The sequence below is a fragment of the Scyliorhinus canicula genome, chromosome 13 (genome assembly GCF_902713615.1).
Source record: "Scyliorhinus canicula chromosome 13, sScyCan1.1, whole genome shotgun sequence".
Lineage (NCBI taxonomy): Eukaryota > Metazoa > Chordata > Chondrichthyes > Carcharhiniformes > Scyliorhinidae > Scyliorhinus > Scyliorhinus canicula.
Window position 1 is genome coordinate 91743018 of NC_052158.1, and position 21749 is coordinate 91764766.

The window sequence follows — 21749 nt, forward strand, 5'->3', positions numbered from 1 at the left end:
AATCCCTTAAAATTACTTTTACTTTCCTCACACCTGGGACTGAAATGTTTGACCTCTAACAACCACAATCATCTTCCTTTGTGCTAGATTGTGATTCCAATCAGTAGAGAGTTTTCTGCTGATTCCCATTGATTTCTGCCTTACTTGAGCTCTTTGATGCACCCTTGCTGTCAAATGGGGTTTTATGATAATCCGCAATGGTCATCATGATTGAGACTAGCTTTTAATTCCAGATTTATTCGTTGAATTTAAATTCTACGAGTTGCCCAGGTGGAATTTGAAACAGCATTAGTCTGGATTACTAGTCCAACGTCACTTTCACTAATGGGAGACCACTGCCTCCCTTTTAAGAGATTGGCTGAATTGACTTTTTTTCCCCAAATATTGTCGATAGTTTTGTTTAAAATATTGTGATTGCTTTAGAATGTTGTGGACTGTCTCCGATACTGTGGTACAATTTGTCACAGTTGTCAAAATGTAAACAGAATTTTAGAGCAGGTTATTGGATGTACATTGGCTTGTAGTCTCCTCGGTGTGATGGAAGCTCTTGCCAAAATACATCTTTTTTCAGCTTTGTGGTTATGGAGCATCAATCAGGGAGCGGAAATCCTCGAGCAAGAGCTGTGTAATATTAATGTTGAGTTAACACCGTGCTCTGCTGAATGCCCTCTTTGCTCGTTTGTTTTTGACACTGCCTGTTTTGCTCACCTTTGCTTAGTTGCTTTTTTGTCTAGATATTTATGCTGCTCTGGTACCAAATTTCCAGATTCCTTTGATTATTGAGTTTGCAACATATGAATAGAATGCATTTAGAAATATTAAATTGCACGGCTTTCTTTTGAACTCCTGCTGCCGCCTCTGTCACATTTCTCCAACTTCCCTCTTTCCATTCTGAACCTGGAAATTGTTAATTGGAATGTGTCCATTTTCTTTTTTTTATTATAAATGCAGTGTACTTGAAGTTTGATTCCAAACTGCTAAAACATTGCTATTTTTCTGGGAATTCATTTATGGCATATTTATAATCAGGATTTGTTGACTTGTGACAACCAAGACATAATAAATTGTTCATAATAAATTGATTTTTTTTAGTTGTTTTGAATACATTATTGTAAACTTGCTTTAAAACAACATTTTGTATGTAGGCAATGTTTTGTTTAGTTGGAATGCATTCCATGATATTGAAATATGTGAGCAATCTTCCGTCCATAAAAATTAAATTCTCAAGTTGTGCAGACGTTTTGAGTGAAAGATTATAGTATGCTTAACAGAATACCATAATATATGCAGTAAACAAGGAGAGCTGGAAAGGTGTAGGAGTAGCATTCAAAATTAATGCATCCTTTCTGATTTCCATTCTGCTGTATTTTTATGGCTCTCTGATGATGGATGGATGTTGCACTTGTACTGTGTTTTGGAATAGGGACAGTTAATATTTTGGGCATGTAGTTTCAGTTGGGTTTCTAAACAGTCCTTTCAAGTCCTGTGTACGAACATTTGGGGAAATGCATGCATCTTTTGTGATGTGTCTACACCCATCTTTGAGTTTTTGCCAACTTGGTAATATAGATAAATATACTTGAGATTTTAAAGTAGCTTTTATTGCATTTAAGTATCACTATTTTGTCTGTTCCTTATTAAAAATCTCTCCAGTGCTTGGCATGGATGTGGCATGCCTTTATGTTACATTCCACATAGTATTATAGGACAGTTTTCTCGTAACGGTTCAGCATGAATATAATCTCCAGGTGGTCTCTTGGCTCTACAAAAGCTAGGTATTGCTTCAAATTGGGTGTGGTGATATTTTGGTATTATACTGTGATTCTTGGATTGATATTGGCATGAAAACTAATTCGCGTTGACCCAGAATGTGCAGTAGGGTAAACATAAAGCAACAAAAACAAAAGTAAAAAAAACATTTGTATTACATCCTTCAGACCTTCCAGAGCTCTCCGTGTACACACAAATGGCAGCCACTGTGTGCCCAGCAAAGTGCTAGGATCCCAGTTAATGTTATAATTGGACCAGGAGATTCCAGAGTGGAACCATGGCTCAAAACAACGTAACTTTTATTTTTTTAAATAAAATGTGTCCGACCCTCGATACCGAAATCCGGCACGATGCCACTCCCGCGATTCTCCGGTCCACAGAGAATCGCTGCGAATTGTGAGCACACGGTCTATGTGGTACGGGAGGGGGCCATTGACCGAGGCCCCTGCGGCGATTCTCCAAGTGTAACTGGCCGAGTTCCCGACGGCGTGGTTCTCTCCTGGTCCCACCTGCCCGGAAAAAAACATTTATTAAACATGAAAAAATTGAATTATGATACAAAACTCCTTGACTATACTCACAACTACATACAGATTTTAAGGTTAACACAAATTACAAAGCACACCTTAAAGTACTCTGTTCTCAATAACACAAAATCTCTTTAAGCACACAGATTGGCTGCAGTTAAATAAACACTGCTCTGAACCCAAGTTAATACCTGTGGATTTATCTTCCGAATTTCCCCAGATGATTGTCACATGAGAGTTTCCAAATTCTACTCTCAAAACACGCTTTAAAATCTCCTTTCTCAATAATGTTTTCCATTAGTAGTTTACATTCCAAAATCTAGTCCAGGTTTTCCAAATAGCTCTTTTAAACAAAGCTTCCACTCCACTTTTATCACAAATCTAGTATTCAGGTTTTACATTAACCCTTTTAGGATTTCTTTGTCTTGACTGCTGTACGAACTGTTCAATTCTGCTGAATTCTTGATTCCCAGACTCTATTAAAATTTCATCAAACTTTTGAGTTACCTTTGAAGTTTGCTTTCCCATTTGAAATCTGGTCTCTGCAATTGTCTCTTTAACACACTTGTTTTACTCTTCCTTGGATTCTTCTGAACAATACCTTTGTCTGTGTTCTCTTAACTTCAACCATAAGACATTATTTCTGTCCCTATTCCCTCCTTATCTGGACAGTAATTGGTTCCTTGAGACGCCGGTCTCTTTGCAGCTCCGATACTGTCCAGTCAGGCAGAGTTGAGTGATATTCACTCCCTAGTGTCTTTCTTCAACTGTAATATATCCAATTAAAACTAAAATTTAAAAGCTTTTATACCTTCCAAGGCCTCCAATTGCAAAGCACACTTCGAGTTTATTTATTCTTCACATCGTAGCGCTCTCTAAGCACAATAGGAACACAGTTGGAACTGAACCAACCCTACGTATACTTTGTCCAGCATGAATCTAACTATGTTTTACCCTTTCAGACGCAGAAACATTATATTGAACCCACTTAAAACTATACCTATTTCCAATGTTTACCAAAACAAATATAAATCCCATAAAACTATCTTTGTTTTCCTAACAAAGGTCCCACAGTATCAATTAGACAAATAACAAATTGATCTGTTTTGGTGTTGTTGGTTGGGGGACAAATATAGGACAGGATATTGTGTGAAGCCCCCTTGCTTAGAGCCTTGTATACTCCCTCATCTGAGAGACAGCACTTCCAGTGCAACAGTATGGTCTGACACTGAAATGTCAGACCAGATTATGTGCTGAAGTCTTAAAGTCTCTTAAGAGAAAATATTTCTCCTCACCACTGTCATAAATGAACAACAACTGCTTATTTTTAAACAGTGACCCCCTAGTTCTAGATTCTCCTGTAAGAGGAAACATCCTCTCTACATCTTTGGTGATTCATAAGTTTTGTAACTAAAGCAATAACTATTCTTTATAATTGCTACGTATTGTTCCATGAATGTAAAAATTTAAGTAAGAAGTCTAACAACACCAGGTTAAAGTCCAACAGGTGTGTTGTTTCGAATCACTAGCTTTCGGAGCACTGCTCCTTCCTCGGGTAAATGAAGAGGTCGGTTCCAGAAACATATATATAGACAAAGTCAAAGATGCAAGACGATACTTTGAATGTGAGTCTTTGCATTGACGAGACCATGCAGATGCTGCGACAACGGATGAACGGACATCGTGCGGCAATCGCCATGCAGGAATGACCCCTTCCAGTCGGGGAAGCAGTCAAGAGCATTCAGCCTCTGATCTTTGGTTGCGCGTTCTCCAAGGCGGCTTTCAGGACGCGCGACAATGCAGACTCAGTGAGCAGAAACTTGTAGCCAAGTTCCGCACACGAGTGAGACCTCAACCGGGACCTTGGATTCATGATGCGTTACATTCACCCCCCACCATCTGGCCTGGGCTTGCAAAATCCTACCAACTGTCCTGACTTGAGACAATTCACACCTCTTTAACCTGTGATTATCCCTCTCTCCAGTTGCTCCGTTTGGACCTGCAAAGACTGGTGCATTAGACTTCTTACTATGCTCACCCCAGTCCAATGCCAGCATCTCCACAACGTAAAAATTTAAATGTACTACAATTCATTTTTCATTTCACAGTAATGATTTTAATTAAATGATTACAGTTTTCATTTTCAATATGCCAGAATACTTTTTTAACATGCATCTCCTCTGATTAATTCTTAATGAATGGCATTGATATCAAAAATTATGTATTTTAAAAAAATTATTCATTTATTATCCATCCCGAGTTGCCCTTCAGAAGGTGGTGGTGAGTTGCCTTCTAGAGCCGCTGCAGTCCCGGCGGTATAGTTACACCCAAAGTGCTGTTAGGGAGGGAATTCCAGGATGTTGTCCCAGCGACAGTGAAGGAACGGCGATATATTTCCAAGTCAGGGTAATGAGTGACTTGGAGGGGAACCTTCAAGTGGAGGAGTTCCCAAGTATCTGCTGCTCTTGTCCTTCTAGATGGTAGTGGTCTTGTGTTTGGAAGGTGAAGCAGAACAGGATGTTTGGGAGGAAAAATTCATTATTTGCCCTTCATAGAGCACGTTGATAAACCAACATACTCTATTACCAATGGAATAATCTACATTTCTGTAAAACATTGCAAGGTGCCTCAGAGTTGAAAATGGTGGCCAAGCAACAGCATTCTTGAGGTTCCTGCAGGAATCGGAAAATTAAGCATTGCAGGTGTTTGCTATGTTGTGACATTTAGGAATCGAAATGAAGATTTATTTGGAGCCTTTAACGTAGAAAACATCCCAAGGCACTCTGCTGAGTGCAGAGGAGTGAACATGAGGCAGAGAGAAGAGATTGCATACATTCAAGGCTGGGATAGATTTGTGATCTCTCAGGAAGTTGAGAGATATGGAAAGCAGGTGGGAAAGTGGAGTTAAGGCAGAAAATCAGCCAAGGTCATATTGATTATCATTTGGGCAGCACGGTGGCGCAGTGGGTTAGCCCTGCTGCCTCACGGTGCCAAGGTCCCAGGTTCGATCCCGGCTCTGGGTCACTGTCCGTGTGGAGTTTGCTCATTCTCCCTGTGTTTGCGTGGGTTTCGCCCCCACAACCTAAAGATGTGCAGGGTAGGTGATTGGCCACACTAAATTGCCCCTTAATTGGAAAAAAATAATTGGGTACTCTAAATTTTAAAAAAAAAATTGATTCTATTTCTTAATGTTCTTTGGAGGAGGATGGAGTTTTTGAAGTTCTTAAATGCCTTGAAGAGGTGCTACACATAAGTAATATATATATTTTTATTGATGATCAGGTTATTAGAAAAATTCTGAAAGCAAGTTTCAAGTTCCTCAACTGGATATTTTAATACAGTAACTGGTATAAAAATGCCATCCAACGTTATCAAATATTTTAATTTGAAGAGATATGCTTAGATTTTAAATAAACATAGTATCTTGAATGCTGTGCAATAATCCCTTGCCAAAATTCAAAATTTGAATCTTGGCATTAATAAGGAATGTAGGTGGCTATACACATTTTCTTCTAGCTGTAACTGGCTAAATTTAATTGATAGTAGTGATATTGTCTTAGTTAAATTTAAATGGACAAATGCATAACTTCTTTTCGATTCTGGATTTTCATAAAAATAATTATAAAATGTGGTAAGCTAATACAATAGTGTGTGCACAATTGGTTGCATGTTTCGCAAGTTACAGTTGGGAAAAATAATCATGCATATTGGAAAAAATGATTCAGAAACATAAATATTGCTTGATGAAAATAGGTCAAGGTCCATACAGTTATCATGATTCAATGATAATGGAGCTGTTGGCTAATCATGACAATCAATCTCTTACCAGTTTGTTGACAGTGGAACCAGATATAAAGGGAGGGAAAATCAGTGGTGAAAAGGTTTAGGAACTATAGGTCTATAGTCACTTGTTCCCTTCAGCAATACTGTCCTTACCGCATAATGTCTGAAATTACTCAAAAATTACACACACAATTTTCTGCAAAAAGTCTACCTAACTGATACTTGAAAGAATCAATACCATCAGCTTTCTCTGTCTCGCATGGGAACCGATTCCATAGATTGAGCACTCATTCACTGAAAGGATATTTTCTTAGTTTGAATTCACCCTGCTTTGAGCAGCATGGTAGCTCAGTGGTGAGCACTGCTGCCTCACATCGCTGAGAATCTGGGTTCGATCCCAGCCCTGGCTCATTGTGTGGAGTTTGCACATTCTCCCCGTGTCTGCATGAGTCTCACCCCCACAACCCAAAAGATGTGCAGCGTAGGTGGATTGGCCATGCTAAATTGCCCCTTAATTGGAAGAAAAAATAATTTATTTTAAAAAAAAGAATTCACCCTGCTTCAATAGTTTGCTCTTGTTGCTGTCCTGGGAAAGACAAAATAGATTGTCATAGGTTACAGTATCTAGTCCTTTTTTGAATCCTTAAAGCAACAAGCATGTCACCTCTTAATCTTCTCTTTTCCATTGAGAATGTGCCCAATTTACATAACAAATTTCTCAATGCAATCCTTCCATTCCCACAGTCATCCTCGTTACTTTCTTTTGTATCCATTCAACAGCTGCAAGATAACTTGGTACAGTGCTCACCAGAACTTTACTGAGTGCAGTCAGACCAATGATTTATAAACTGGCAGGATTGCTGCACTATTTTTGATTAATATTTAACTTTGAATGCATCTCAGTCTCTGTTTTGCTTTACTCACTGTTATGGATATTGTTGCAATAGCTTCAGTTTGTTCTGAATTAGGGTTTCCAGATTACTTTCATTTTTATGCAGGCTATTTTCTTAGTTTCGTTTACCATAGGACAGTAAAATATGAAATGACAGACTTCGGCAGTTAGAAAATTGAAATAAATGTTTTTAAATCTCTGCAGTACATCAAGGTAGGAACCATAATACTACAGATAGTTGAATGGCGGCTGTGCAAGTGAAGAAAAATAGTATGGGACGTCATTCACATTTTAGTAAAATTGCTAACGTTAAGGTACAAATCAGATTTGATAGGTTTTGCAGATAGGAACATAGGAAGAAAAGAATCAGGAAGAGAAGTAGGCAATTCAGCCTGTTGAGCCTGCTCCGTCATTCAATCAGATCATGGCTGATCTCTTCCTGGTCTCAAAGCCACTTCCCTACCTGTTCCCCATATCCCTTTAACCCGTTTTAAAAATCAGAAATCTATGTATCTCTCTCTTGAAACCATTTAATCATTCGGACTCCACCATACTATGGGGCAGCAAGTTCCACAAATTCACCACTGCAAGATGTAGTGCCTCCTCATCTCAGTTTTAAATCTACTTCCTCTCAACCTATATCTGTGACTTTTGGGTCACTGTCCGTGTGGAGTTTGCACATTCTCCCCATGTTTGCATGTGTCTCACCCCCACAACCCAAAGATATGCAGGATAGGTGGATTGGCCACGCTAAATTGCCCCTTAATTGGAAAAAATGAACTGGCTACTCTAAATTTATACTAAAAAAAAGGAAGGAGCAAGGTTTGATTTTAATATCTGACGGACAAAGAGAGCATGAGTGATGGAGGGATGGGTTTGGAGATGTGAATGAGGTAGGGACAGAGAGACAGAATGAGGGATAGAGAGACAGAGAGAAACTCGAGGGAAGTCTCCCAATCTGTTCTAGTCTGGTTTATAACGGTGATATTTGTGTGTGTGGATGTTGCTGAGAGATTGTGTAACTGGGAGGCTGGGGGTGCTGGGCTGTTGTAGGGAGAAATGGGGAGAGCTGTAGGAAAAGAGGGAGAATGAGGGAAACAGAGAGAGAGAGAGCCTCCTGGGATCTTGCTGTGCATGCAACAAACTGGAATTGCCACAGTAACCAAAGAAATGGTTCACGGTCAGTAATGTACTGTAGAATTTTTGAATTAAAAGTTCCTAAATTTGTATACTGGAGAGAGAGAGAGAGAGAGAGAGAGAGAGAGAGAGAGAGACAGAGACAAAGACAAAGACAAAGAGAGGGTGGAGCGAGAGAGAGAGAGACAAAGAGAGGGTGGAGGGAGAGAGAGCCACTTTTTAAATCCATCCTCCACTTGTGAAGTTGGTGGGAGAGGGACGTGATTTGAAAGTTGTTTAAGGTGGAGTTTTATTCCTGGATGACCTTAGTGACCTCAGTTCGGTGTCTTTAACTATTGCAATGGAGAGGGATAGGACCATACGGCAGGGCAAGGTTTATAATTGGGGCGGGGTAATTATGATGCCATAAGGCAAGAATTAGGGAGAATAAGATGGGAACAGAAACTGTCAGGGAAAGGCACAAATGAAAAGTGGAGCTTGGTCAAGGAACAAATACTGCTTGTCCTTGATAGGTATGTCCCTGTCAGGCAGGGAGAAAATGGCCGTGTGAGGGAACCATGGTTCACAAAAGAGGTTGAATGTCTTGTCAAGAGGAAAAAGGAAGCGTATGTAAGGATGAGAAAACAACATTCATTTGGGTCGCTTGACGGTTAAAACTTATCAAGGAATGAGCTAAAAAAAGGGCTTAGGAGAGCTAGGAGGGGGCATGAGAAGTCCTTGGCGGGTCGTATCAAGGAAAACCCCAAGGCTTTTTACTCTTATGTGAGAAATAAAAGAATGACCAGAGTGAGGGTAGGGCCGGTCAAGGACAGTACTAGGAACTTGTGCGTGGAGTCAGAAGAAATAGGAGAGGCTTTGAATGAATACTTTTCTTCAGTGTTCACCAAAGTGAGGGGCCATGTTTTTGAGGTGAGAGTGTGATACAGGCGGGTATGCTGGAGGAGGTTGATGTTCTGAGGAAGGATGTATTAGCAATTTTGAAAAACCTGAGGGTCGACAAGTCCCTTGGGCCAGATGGGATATATTCAAGGATTCTTTGGAAGGCAAGGGATGAGATTGCAGAGCCTTTGGCTTTGATCTTTTGGTCCTCGCTGTCCACGGGGATAGTGCCAGAGGACTGGAGAGTGGCGAATGTTGTTCCTCTGTTCAAGAAAGGGAATAGGAATGATCTTGGTAATTATAGGCCGGTTAGTCTTACTTCGATGGTCGGTAAATTAATGGAAAAGGTCCTGAAGGATAGGATTTATGACCATTTGGAAAGATGCAGCTTAATCCGGGATAGTCAACACAGATTCGTGAAGGGTAAGTCTTGCCTCACAAATTTGATTGAATTCTTTGAGGAGGTAACTAAGTGTGTAGATGAAGGTACAGCAGTTGATGTCGTATACATGCATTTTAGTAAGGCGTTTGATAAGGTTCCCCATGGTCAGTTTATGAAGAAAGTAAGGAGGTGTGGGATAGAGGGAAATTTGGCCAATTGGATAAGTAACTGGCTATCACATAGAAGACAGAGGGTGGTGGTGAATGGAAAATTTTCAGACTGGAGACCAGTTACCAGTGGTGTACCACAGAGATCAGTGCTGGGTCCTCTCCTATTTGTGATTTTTATCAATGACGGAGGAGGGGGCTGAAGGGTGGGTCAGTAAATTTGCTGATGACACCAAGATTGGTGGAGTAGTGGATGAGGTGGAGGGCTGTTGTAGGCTGCAAAGAGACATTGATAGGATGCAGAGCTGGGCCGAAAAATGGCAGATGGAGTTTAACCCTGATAAGTGCGAGGTGATTCATTTTGGTAGAAAAAAATTTGAATGCGGATTACAGGGTCAAGGGCAGGGTTCTGAGGAATGTGGAGGAACAGAGAGGTCTTGGGGTTCATGTCCACAGATCTCTGAAGGTAGCCACTCAAGTGGATAGAGCCGTGAAGAAGGCTTATAGTGTGTTAGCGTTTATTAACAGGGAGCTTGAGTTTAAGAGCCGCGGGGTTATGCTGCAACTGTACATGACCCTGGTGAGACCACATTTGGAGTATTGTGTGCAGTTCTGGTCACCTCACTATAGGAAGGATGTGGAAGCATTGGAAAGGGTGCAAAGGAGATTTATCATGATGCTGCCTGGTTTGCAGGATAGGTCTTATGAGGAAAGGTTGAGGGAGCTAGGGCTTTTCTCTTTGGAGCGGAGGTGGATGAGAGGTGACTTAATAGAGGTTTATAAGATGATGAAGGGGATAGATAGAGTGGACAATCAGAGACTATTTCCTCGGGTGGATGTAGCTGTTACAATGGAGCATAACTATAAGATTCAGGGTGGGAGATATAGGAGGGATGTCCGAGGTAGGTTCTTTACTCAGAGAGTGGTTAGAGTGTGGAATGGACTGCCTGCTGTGATAGTGGAGTTGGACATCTTAGGAACGTTCAAGCGGTTATTGGATAGGCACATGGAGCACACCAGAATGAAAGGGAGTGGGATAGCTTTATATTGGTTTCGGACAATGCTTGGCACAACACCGAGGGCCGAAGGGCCTGTTCTGTGCTGTACTGTTCTATAAGGCAAATGAACATGGGATACAAGATGATTTGATAAAGTGGATTCATAATTGGCTTAGCGGTAGGGGACAGAGGGTGATTATATAGACAGCTGCTTTAGTGTCTGGAAGCCAGTGTGACCAATGGCTTATCACAGGGATCCATATTGGGCCCCCTATTGTTAGTTATCTATGTCTTTTATACAAATGACAATGTGGATCAGTAACTTTGAGGATGACACAAAGATTGGCAGGGTGGTTAACAGTGAGGTTGAGTGTCTTGGGTTAGAGGAAGATATAGAATGGGATGGTCAAATAGGCGGATAAGTGGCAGATGGAATTTAACCCTGAAAAGTGTGAGGTGATACACTTTGGAAGGTGGAATTTAACAAGGAAGTATACTAGAGTTGTGGGTGGCACGGTAGCACAGTGGGTAGCACTGTCGCTTCACAGCTCTCGGGTCCCAGGTTCAATTCCTGGCTTCGGTCACTGTCGCTGCCCAAAGACATGCAGGTTAGGTGGATTGGCCATGCTAGATTGTCCTTTGTGCCCAAAGGGGTTGGGTGGCGTTGCTGGGTTACAGGTATGGGGTAGAGGTGTGGGTTTAAGTGGGGTGCTCTTTCCAAGGGCAGGTGCAGAGTCGATGGGCCGAATGGTCTCCTTCTGCATTGTAACTTCTATGAAAGGTCTGACACTAGGCAGTTCCGAAGAACAAAAGGACCGTGGTGTGTTTATCCATAGGTCTCTAGAGGCAGAAAGGCAGGTTAATAGGATGGTGAAGAAGGCATTTGGGACACTCGCTTTTATGAATCGGGGCATATACTACAAAACCAGGGAGGTCATGATGGAACTGTATAGAACTTTGTTGAGGCCATAGCTGGAATACTGTGTGCAATTCTGGTTGCCACATTTTAGGAAGGATGTAATTGCACTGGAGGGGGTGAGGTGCAAGAAGATTCACCAGAATGTTGCCTGGCATGGAACATTTAAGTTATAAAGAGAGGTTGGATGGGCTTGGGTTGTTTTCTCTGGAGCAGAGAAAACTGAGGGGTGACCTCATTGAGGTATTCAAGATTATGAGGGGCATGGACAGGGTGGATAGGGAGCAGCTGCTCCCCTTAGTTGAAGGCTCAGTTATGAGGGGGGACAAGTTCAAAGTGAGGGGTGGGTAGTTTAGGGGGGATTTGAGGAAAAAGTGGTGACGGTTTGGAATGCACTGCCTGGGAGGGTGGTAGAGGCAGGATGCATTGGTGCAGACTCGATGGGCCAAAGGGCCACTTCTACACTGTAGTATTCTGTGATTGCGATTCTGTGATAACTGCCTCACTCAAAATCACATCGTCCTGTCCCTGACCATGGATTGAATCAGAATAGGTTAGTGCAAGGGGTCCGAAGTGTCCAGGTAACATGCACCCTCCATGATACATCACTGTTCAAAGCTGGACTCCCATCTCACAACTCTGAGCTGAAGTTCCTCCAGCTGCAGACACTTACTACAGATATACTTGCCTTGGATTACTCGAGCATGCATGAACTCCCAAATACTCCAGCTGCAACACCTCATGTGCTCTGAATATTTTTTTCTGAACAGGGGGCCGTGACCCGCCAGACTGGCTCCTCTTAGCTACCCTGCTCTGCCTTCCTGCTTATGGCTTGTCCAGTTGAGTTTCTGCTGAATGGTAACCCCCAGAATATTGATGGTTGGAGGATTCATCAATGGCTATGTTGTTTTTTTTAAACAAACAGTTTTATTGAGGTAGTTTTTCGGCATCGTAAACAGTTACAGACATCAACAAAAAGAAAGCAAAAAAGGCAAAAATGTGCAAACATCCACGTACATTCAATACTTCAATCATACCATACTGCACAAGCCCGCTCCTCTCCCATCGGCACTACCCGCCAATTTATCCCTCCTACTCTACTCTACCCCCCCTCCCCCCACCTCCCCCCACCTCCCCCCACCCCCCTGCTGACGCTCCCTCTCCCGCAAAGAAGTCAATAAATGGTTGCCACCTCCGGGTGAACCCCTGTACAGATCCCCTCAAGGCGAACATAATTTTTTCCATACCCAGAAAACTCGACATGTCCGAAAGCCACAACTCAGTCTTCGGGGGCTTTGAGTCCCTCCATGCCAATAATATTCGTCGCCGGGCTATCAGGGAAGCAAAGGCCAAAACATCGGCCTCTTTCTCACCCTGGACTTCCGGGTCCACCAAAACCCCAAAAATTGCCACCACTGGACCATCGCCACCCTTGTTTTTACCACCCGGGACATGATCCCTGCAAATCCCTCCCAGTACCCCCTAAGCATCGGACATGTCCAAAACATGTGTACGTGGTTCGCTGGACCTCCTGTGCACCTAGCGCATTTGTCCTCTACCCCAAAGAATTTGCTCATCCGAGCCACCGTCATGTGGGCCCGGTACACAACCTTAAATTGAATCAGGCCGAGCCTGGCACATGTTGCGGTCGAATCTACCCTACTCAGGGCTTCTGCCCACAGCCCGTCCTCCATTTCCCCGACTAGCTCCTCTTTCCATTTGAGCACCTTATAAATATCAGAGACTCTACCCTTCCCTCCTTCCCCCCTAGAGACTATTCTGTCTTGGATCCCCATTAGCGGGAAGTGTGGGAAGGATGAGACCTGTCTACGGACAAAGACCCGCAACTGTAGGTACCTGAAATCGTTTCCCCTTACCAGACCAAATTTCTCCTCCAAGCTCCTCAAACCCGCAAAGCTCCCTTCCAGGAACATATCGCCCACCCTCCCCACCCCCGCCCGCCGTCATGCTCGAAACCCCCCATCCATACTCCAGGGGGCAAACCGATGGTTGTCGCAGATTGCCGCCCAGACAGACGCCCCCACCTCCCCTACCTGCCTCCTCCACTGGCCCCATATCCGCAGGGTCGCCACCACTACCGGGCTGGTGGAGTACCTGGCCGGCGGCAGCGGTAGAGGAGCCGTGACCAGGGCTGCCAAGCTGGTGCCCCTGCACGAAGCCACCTCCATCCGCTCCCAGATAGACCCCGTACCCACCATCCACTTCCTTATAGCGATGTTAGCCGCCCAGTAATAGTTTTTTTTTTAGATTTAGAGTACCCAATTCATTTTTTCCGATTAAGGGACAATTTAGAGTGGCCAATCCACCTACCCTGCACATCTTTGGGTTGTGGGGGCGAAACCCACGCAAACACGGGGAGAATGTGCAAACACCACACGGACAGTGACCCAGAGCCGGGATCGAACCTGGGACCCCGGCGCCGTGAGGCAGCAGGGCTAACCCACTGCGCCACCGTGCTGCCCAGCCGCCCAGTAATAGTTAATCAGACTCGGCAATGCCAGCCCTCCCTCGTTGCGGTTCCTCTCAAGCATCGCCTTCTTCACCAGCGGGGATTTTCCCACCCAGACAAAGCTCATGATCAACTTCTTAACCCTTTTGAAGAAGAACTGTGGGATAAAGATCGGGAGGCACTGAAAAAAACAGGAATCGAGGGAGGATTGTCATCTTTACAGTCTGCACCCTCCCTCCCTGCCTGCCAGCCACAGCGGGAGTGCATCCCATCTCCGAAACTCTCCCTTAATTTGTTCCACCACCCTGGCCAAATTTAACTTGTACAGCCTGCCCCAGTCTCGTGCCACCTGGATCCCTAAGTACCGGAAAGTTTCATCAACCAGCCTAAATGGTAGCCCTCTCAATCTGTTCTCCTGGCCCCTTGCCTGCACCACAAACATTTCACTCTTGGCCATATTTAATTTGTACCCTGAGAACTGGCCGAACTTCCTCAATGTTTCCAGAATACTTTCCATCCCGGCCAATGGGTCCGACACGTACAGGAGCAGGTCGTCTGCATAGAGAGAGACCCTATGTTCCACCCCATCCCTAACCATCCCCTTCCATCCCTTTGCGGCTCTCAGCGCAATCGCCAGCGGCTCTATGGCCAGCGCAAACAGCAGCGGGGAGAGCGGACAGCCCTGTCTGGTCCGCGGTATAGTCTAAAATACTCTGATACTTCTCTGTTTGTCCTGGCGCTGGCCTTTGGGGCCTGATATAATAGCTTGATCCAATTCACCACTCCCTCCCCGAACCCGAACCGTCCGAGCACCTCCCATAGATAGCCCCACTCCACCCGGTCGAAGGCCTTCTCGGCATCCATCGCCACCACTACCTCCACCTCCTTGCCCGTCGGGGGCATCATTATCACATTGAGTAATCTTCTCAAGTTGGCCGACAGCTGCCTGCCTTTCACAAACCCTGTTTGATCATCCCCAATCACCTCCGGTGCGCAGTCCTCAATTCTAATCGCCAGGAGCTTGGCATCTACATTGATCAGGGAGATTGGCCTGTATGACCCGCACGTTTCTGGGTCCTTACCCCGCTTCAATATCAGTGATATGGTGGCTTGCGTCATCGGCGGCGGCAGGGTCCCTCTGTCCCTTGCCTCATTAAACACCCTCGCCAAGACCGGACCCACTAACTCAGAGAACTTCTTATAAAACTCTACTGGGTATCCATCCGGCCCCGGGGCTTTCCCCGACTGCATGGCCTTTAGGCCCCCCAATACCTCCTCCACTCTAATCGGGGGCCCCAGCCCATCAACTCGCCCGCCACCTACTGTTGGGAATGTTAACCCGTCCTGTAGGAAATGGTCATTGCCTGGCACTCCTGTGGCATAAATCTTATTTGCCACTTATCAGCCCAAGACTGCATGTTGTCCAGGTCTTGCTGTATGCAGGCAAGTATTGCTTCGGTATCTGAATCATCAGCGAACAGCAGAACATCTGACTTTATGTTGGAGGGAAGGCACTACTGAGCAGCCGAAGATGTTTGGGCCGAGGACACTACCCTGAGGAGCTCCTGCCGGGATTGAGATGATTGGTCTCCAACAAACACAAACATATTTCTTGTCCTGGCTATGCCTCCAGCCAGCGGAGAGTTTTCCCCGTGCTTAAATTTTGTTAAAATTCTATAATGCCGCATTCGCAAATGCTACCGTAATATCAAGTTTTCACCACATCTCTGGAATTCAGTTATTTGTCCAGGTTTGGGCCAGCTTTCTAATGAGATCAGGAGCTGAGTGACCCTGGCAGAGCTCAAACAGTTGATTGCTGAGTATGTGGTGCTTGATAGCACTGTCAACAACACCTTCCATCACTTTGCTGATGATTGAGAGTAAGCCAACTCATGGAACAATAATTGACCTGATTTGGACAGGACACATCTGGGCAATTTTTCTTATTATTTATGGAGCCTCTTCCTCTGGTTTGTTATTTAATTGTCCACCACCATTGATGGCTGGATGTGATTGGACTGCAGAACTTAGATCTGATCCATTGGCAGTGGCCCATTAGAACTGACAAATTAACTTATTGCCACTCCTCATGATGAATTCTTAAAGAAATATTCTTTCTCACGCAAACCGCTGGCTTTGAAAGCAGACCAAGGCAGGCCAGCAGCACGGTTCAATTCCCGTACCAGCCTCCCCGAACAGGCGCCGGAATGTGGCGACTAGGGGCTTTTCACAGTGACTTCATTTGAAGCCTACTTGTGACAATAAGCGATTTTCATTTCATTTCATTCATTCATTTCATGATTATTTATCTTTATTTCTTAGGCAATTCTGAGAAAACTTTGAAAATGGGGCGTCACTCCACAGACAGCGACGATGATACCAGAAGTCGTCGTAAAAAGAAACATCGGAGGAAGTCAACTTCCAGCAGTTCTTCAGATAGCAGAACTTTCAGCAGGAAAAAATCTAATAGGAGGACAAGATCACACTCTCGTACTCACCACTCCCCTTCGCGATCCAAGGATAGAAGGTGGGTTTTGTAAAACATCTGTTCCAGCATGCTACCTGTAAAATCAACTAATGTAACAGGGAAACACTAGCTTAGAAGATTGACAAGTATCTGAAATGTTACTCTATAAGATTATAATGGAATAAGGGATTTATTGACAGCATATTTTCTTGTTTTTCATTAAGATTTTTGATTTACACTTTTGAATTAACTATTGGCATATGGGTTAGAAACCTAAGCTTATTACTTTACTTTTTCTGGAACAGATTCGCTGTTATAAAGAATTGAGGATTGAAATAACTTCTACTGTTTTACATTTCATCCCTCCCAGAGATAGTTTTGCTCCTTTGGTTGAATCTTTTAAAAATTCTCATCCTAGAAAATGAAACTTCCAGATTTTTGTTGTGCGTGAACTTGGGAAAGTAACTTGCACGTCCCTTGATAAAGCATGTAGGATCAGTGTGGTGTTCCGGTGTATTTTGTTTCGTTATCTCATAAAGTTCACTGCCAGTTCACTACGACATATATATTTTAGTTTTACACAGCCGAATAGACCTGGTACAAATCACAATTTCTGCTGGAATTGAGTTAACATCAGATTCCCTGAAGTTCATGTTCAAAATAGCCATTTGAAGTGAAATTGACTAAGTCTGCATATTATTGGTCCTTTGAATGCAATTGCTGATGTAGGAAAAGTTATGAAGTCACTGGCAGATAGTAACGTACCCTTGTAGTTTAAAAGCTGCAGAAAACAACTTGAGCAACAAAGTTGGCACCAGGATGATCAAAATTAACTTCTGGCATGTTTCATTTTATTTACTTTTGTGCTCATCAAAATAATTTAGTAAACTGTAGATGCTGAAGGGGAATTTGAGAATTATAACCGACGATGAATACTACTGCACTTCCATTTTCTCGTTTTCAAACATGTACGTTCTATTTTAATTCAAAAAGAGAGCGGATTTAATTGAAGAGTAACACAGTAGATAGATTTTAGTGTCACATTTCATTTGTCAACCACAATATGACTTAAATGTCAATAATAGAGGTTTTGTTCCAATATGGTGGTGTTTTCCTCAGAGAAACATTCAAGATGAGCCATTTTGCAATAAAACTCTATAAAATGAAGTCGTCAGTTTTTGGAGTGACTGCCAGTGCAATTTTGAGGAGATTGTGATAACATTGCTCATTTAACGGTGGCTACAAACACTTGAATCTGACTGGAATGAGAAGAAAATGATGATAAAGTGTAGATGCACATGAACACTTGGTGTTCAAAAATGATAATAGTTGGAAATTGACAATAAAACGACACTATCAGGTTAAAAATGTGAATGGGGATCTATTGGAAATAATTGGGATCTTGAAAAAAGTGTAATAAGTGCAATGGGGTAGAGCAGATAATAGTAAGTAGAAATACTGTGAATTAATATAGAGTATGTGAAAAAAAATCATATGCTGCAGCACTGCAATTGAAATTATCAATGATATTGAAGTAGTTGAAAAGGAAGTTGAGATTTGGATATAAATATCACTATGAAAAATAATGAAAATCATAGTGTGTACATACAATGTTGATGCCGTACATCGTGGCTGGCAAAAATATCTGGTCTTGGAAATATTGTGTCGATTTGATAGGTTCTGCAAATGACCAATAAACTACGTATTACTATAATCATAATCGTGGCATCAAGATTAAAATTCAAATATATTCGATTTGCTGACAGTCTGATCTAGCAGTGCTGTGGTTGAAGTTGGACGTAGTGTGTTAAGCGCATTGTTTATGTGCATCGTTTCTATCTGTTGGTTATGTACCAGGTAAAGAACAAAACTTGTTTTCCCGTGAATTGTTGCCTAGTATCTGCAATACTTTCTTGAGAATATTCTGTTGTAGTGCAACAGCTTAGATGGTATCCCAGCCACATCTGACACAACAGACCCCAATTCATTGTCAGGGGAATTTACATGTGACTAACTGTGATACAGGTACTCCTATTGCAATACTTTCTAACTTGATTTCCATTTTAAAGTCTAAATTAAGGCATGATTTTAAAGAGTCTGCATTATTACAGATTTTAATATACATTAGTATTTTATCAATATTTCAGGCGCAGACATCGATCTAGCAGCAACTCATCATATGAGGTCCGAAAGAAACGAAGCAGTCATAGCAGATCACGAGATCGAGGGAAATCTTACAAATCACGACGATCTAGATCAAGAAGCAAGAACAGAAGGTATGAGTAATTTATAATTGCTATATTGCAAATAAGTGCAACATTGAGTTGACCTTTTTGCAGTTTTAAAGTTTGTTATTTTGCTTTCTGTATGTGCCAGCTATTCAGAATGCTGTGATTAAACAGTTACCTGCATTTTTTTAAGATGCCCTGCTGTGCAGGCACCCCACAGTGGTCGTTGAATGGTTAGGGACATTGTTTCCTCTAAATCTCGTCATGGCCAGGTGAGAAGTAGTAGAATGGCTCCCCATCTTTCCCCCTCTTGGTTGATGGCAATAGGTGTTTTAAAAGAGAATTTGTTGATCAATTCAGGGAGTGCTTCGGTGTTGTGACTGTATACGCAAACAGACAAGTTGTCTTTTTAAATGAAAAGGAAATAGTACTCATTGTTACACAATCACCACATCCGAGTTCACGATTTGACTGATGGTAAATTTGTGCAGGAAGGTCATGTGACAGCAAAGTGGAACCCTTTGTGTAAAAAGACACAGATTTCCAGAGTGAGTGCAGTGAGATTGTATGTGGGTGACAGCAAGGTGAAGACTCGAGTTGTCTTTCTACTGACTCCAGAGGGCAGGTGTTAGGAAAATCAAGGTAGTAATTGTATTGGTAAACATTAGAAATAAGGTTTAGTTTCAAGTGGGTTTAATATAATGTTTCTGTGCCTGGGAGGGCAAAACCTATGTTTAAGGTAGAGAAGCTTTTAAGTTTGAGTTTAGCAAGTTTGATTGCACTTGAAGTAAGATAGTGGGAGAGAAGGCAGCTCTCACAGCTCTGCTAGAAGTTGTTGCTTTAGAAGGCTAGAGAGGAATCATCTTTCTCAGCTTTGCTGGAAGAAATGCATGGAGTAATGGTTAAGAAAACAAGTGCAGAGATATGAAGAGCAGCTAGTTAAGGAAACTAGAGAAATTAAGAAAAATGTTGTCGTATTAATTGAGTTCAGTGAACAGAGACCAAGTGTGGTTCAGAAAAATTCAAGCAAGAGTAAACAACGTGTCCTGAATTAGAGACAATTTCAGTAACTAAGTTTGGTGGACCAGCGTCCTTCAAATATAAATTCAAAGTCTGATGCCATTTTAGTACAGTCTGGGAATCTTTGGCACAGCAGTCAACACAAAGAAATCCTGAAGTGGTTGGTGTAATATCCTGGACAGAATTTGCTGTTAAAAGTGGAGCAGACGATTTGTTTAAAATTGTCATTTGAGAAACCGAGTCTGGATTTTGGATAGTAAACCTCTAAGGGAAAGCATTAATATTATGAAAGAAGATTTGTAAATGTGTTTTTGGGAGTGAAGCTTGGAAACTCTCACATGACAATCATCTGGGGGACTCTTGAGGAGACATCTCCAAATGTTCACTTGAGGTTCAGAGTGGAGAATGTATGTGACCATAGTCATCTTCTGTGCTTAAAAGGGACTTTATGTTCATGAGACCACTGTATATTAATATGTACTTTGTAATCCATGTTAATCCTAAAACCTGTGTGTAATTGTTAAGCTAAGGGAGGAATAAAAGCATATTGTATCATAATATCAGTTTTTCATGTTTAATAATTATTTTTCTTGTTAAAACTAATGAGTGGTCCTGTATTTCTGTTCCTTCACATTTTATAATGGGGAAAAAAAGTAAAAGTAAAAGTTTTGTCTTTTGAGCCAAGGTTCCATTCTGGGATCTTCCCGTACAGTTATAACATCAACTGGGATGGTAACAAAAGTGACTCTTTTAAGTTATTGTCTTGTGTGGGTCTTCTCCAGACAGTTCCATTCTGCTAGCTTTGAAATTGTCAGCTGTAGTTATGTGAATGTTAAGAACTGCGGTTTAAAGTACTTAAATGCTGCTTTTCAGTCTTTTTAAAACTTACTTTGTGGCTTCAGCTCACTGAATACAGTCATTTTCAATGTAAAATATCGTTTTATAACTGCATCATTAATGTTCAGCAACCAGAAACAGGCTGTGCACAAGTCAGCCCCTTCAAGTTACTTCATGTGTGCAGCTCCAGTGCAGTGCATTTAAACAAATCAGCTGCTCATTGCTTAAAAAAAAATCAAAAGGTATTTTGATTACGGGAGGTGACTGAAGGCAGGCAAAGGTTTTTTTTAAGCAGTAAGGGCATCATAAACACAGTTGAGTATGAGTTGTTCTCATTGAGCAATTAGGGAAGAATTGTCTTGACTGGTGGATGTCAGAAAGGATGGAGTTAGAAATTTGCGAATAATTTCATAAGGGAATTAAGAGGCAGTTTTTTTTCCCAGTAAGGACAACAGTAATGAAAGTAGGCTGAAGAGTGCCGGTGGTAAAGCAGGCAATGTTTGGTAAAAGATTTCATTGTCGGTGATTAAAATCTTGGAGGTGCAGAGATTGCAAGGGATGGCATGGTCAAGGAGTAGGTGAGAGTTTATTCCAAGAGTGCAAATTAATGAGCACACAATGCTTTGGATAAAGACTCGTCATCCAAAGTGAGACTGTTATATGAGCCATTCCTGTTGTGGGATAGAAGTTGAAGAGAACAACTGGTAAATGTTAGGATTTATCAGATTTAATGGCCTAAAGACAAGTTTAAACAAAAATCTGCAAACAGATAAACGCTCGTGAATGATAACTGAAGATCATCTGAATGAACTAGTGGGAAGAACCATAGGGTGTGAAGACCATGAAGTAAGACTATGAAAAAGCGCAAGGAAAATGCTCTGTCAATATACCTCAAGAATGAAGAGGAATGAAGCAGAAATGGGCAAGCAAGTGGGGAGAACTTTGTAATATGACTGCACAGAGCGGAGTTCCCAGGAGAAATTAGATTTATTGCTCTCAGGTTTTTGTTATTGAGCTTGACTGGAACAATGTGGAAATCCTCTGGCAGGACGGTCAGATTGGAAATGGAAGAAAGAATTGAAGTGGTGGAGTTTGGTATCTTGTGTGCAGGGATCACAATTTGCAGTTGACATCCCAGTGCCGTGAAGAAAAAATTGTGAGTAGCTTGTGAAGCAAACTGGACTGGAGGAGTGAGGCATAATTTGCGGTAGGCCAGTGAAGGAATGTTTGGAACCCTGAACAAATAAGAATGAAATAAATGAACAAGTGTTTTACC

General features: G+C 42.3%; 1 protein-coding gene across 1 annotated transcript in view; it reads left to right on the forward strand.

Moving 5' to 3' along the window:
• rsrc1 (arginine/serine-rich coiled-coil 1) overlaps positions 1-21749 on the forward strand; it is a 527841-nt gene that overhangs the window by 23697 nt on the left and 482395 nt on the right. Inside the window, exons 3-4 of the mRNA XM_038815544.1 lie at positions 16244-16448; positions 18536-18664. Coding sequence (XP_038671472.1) covers positions 16267-16448; positions 18536-18664 — 311 coding nt within the window. The 5' untranslated portion in view covers positions 16244-16266. The remainder of the gene's footprint in view (positions 1-16243; positions 16449-18535; positions 18665-21749) is intronic.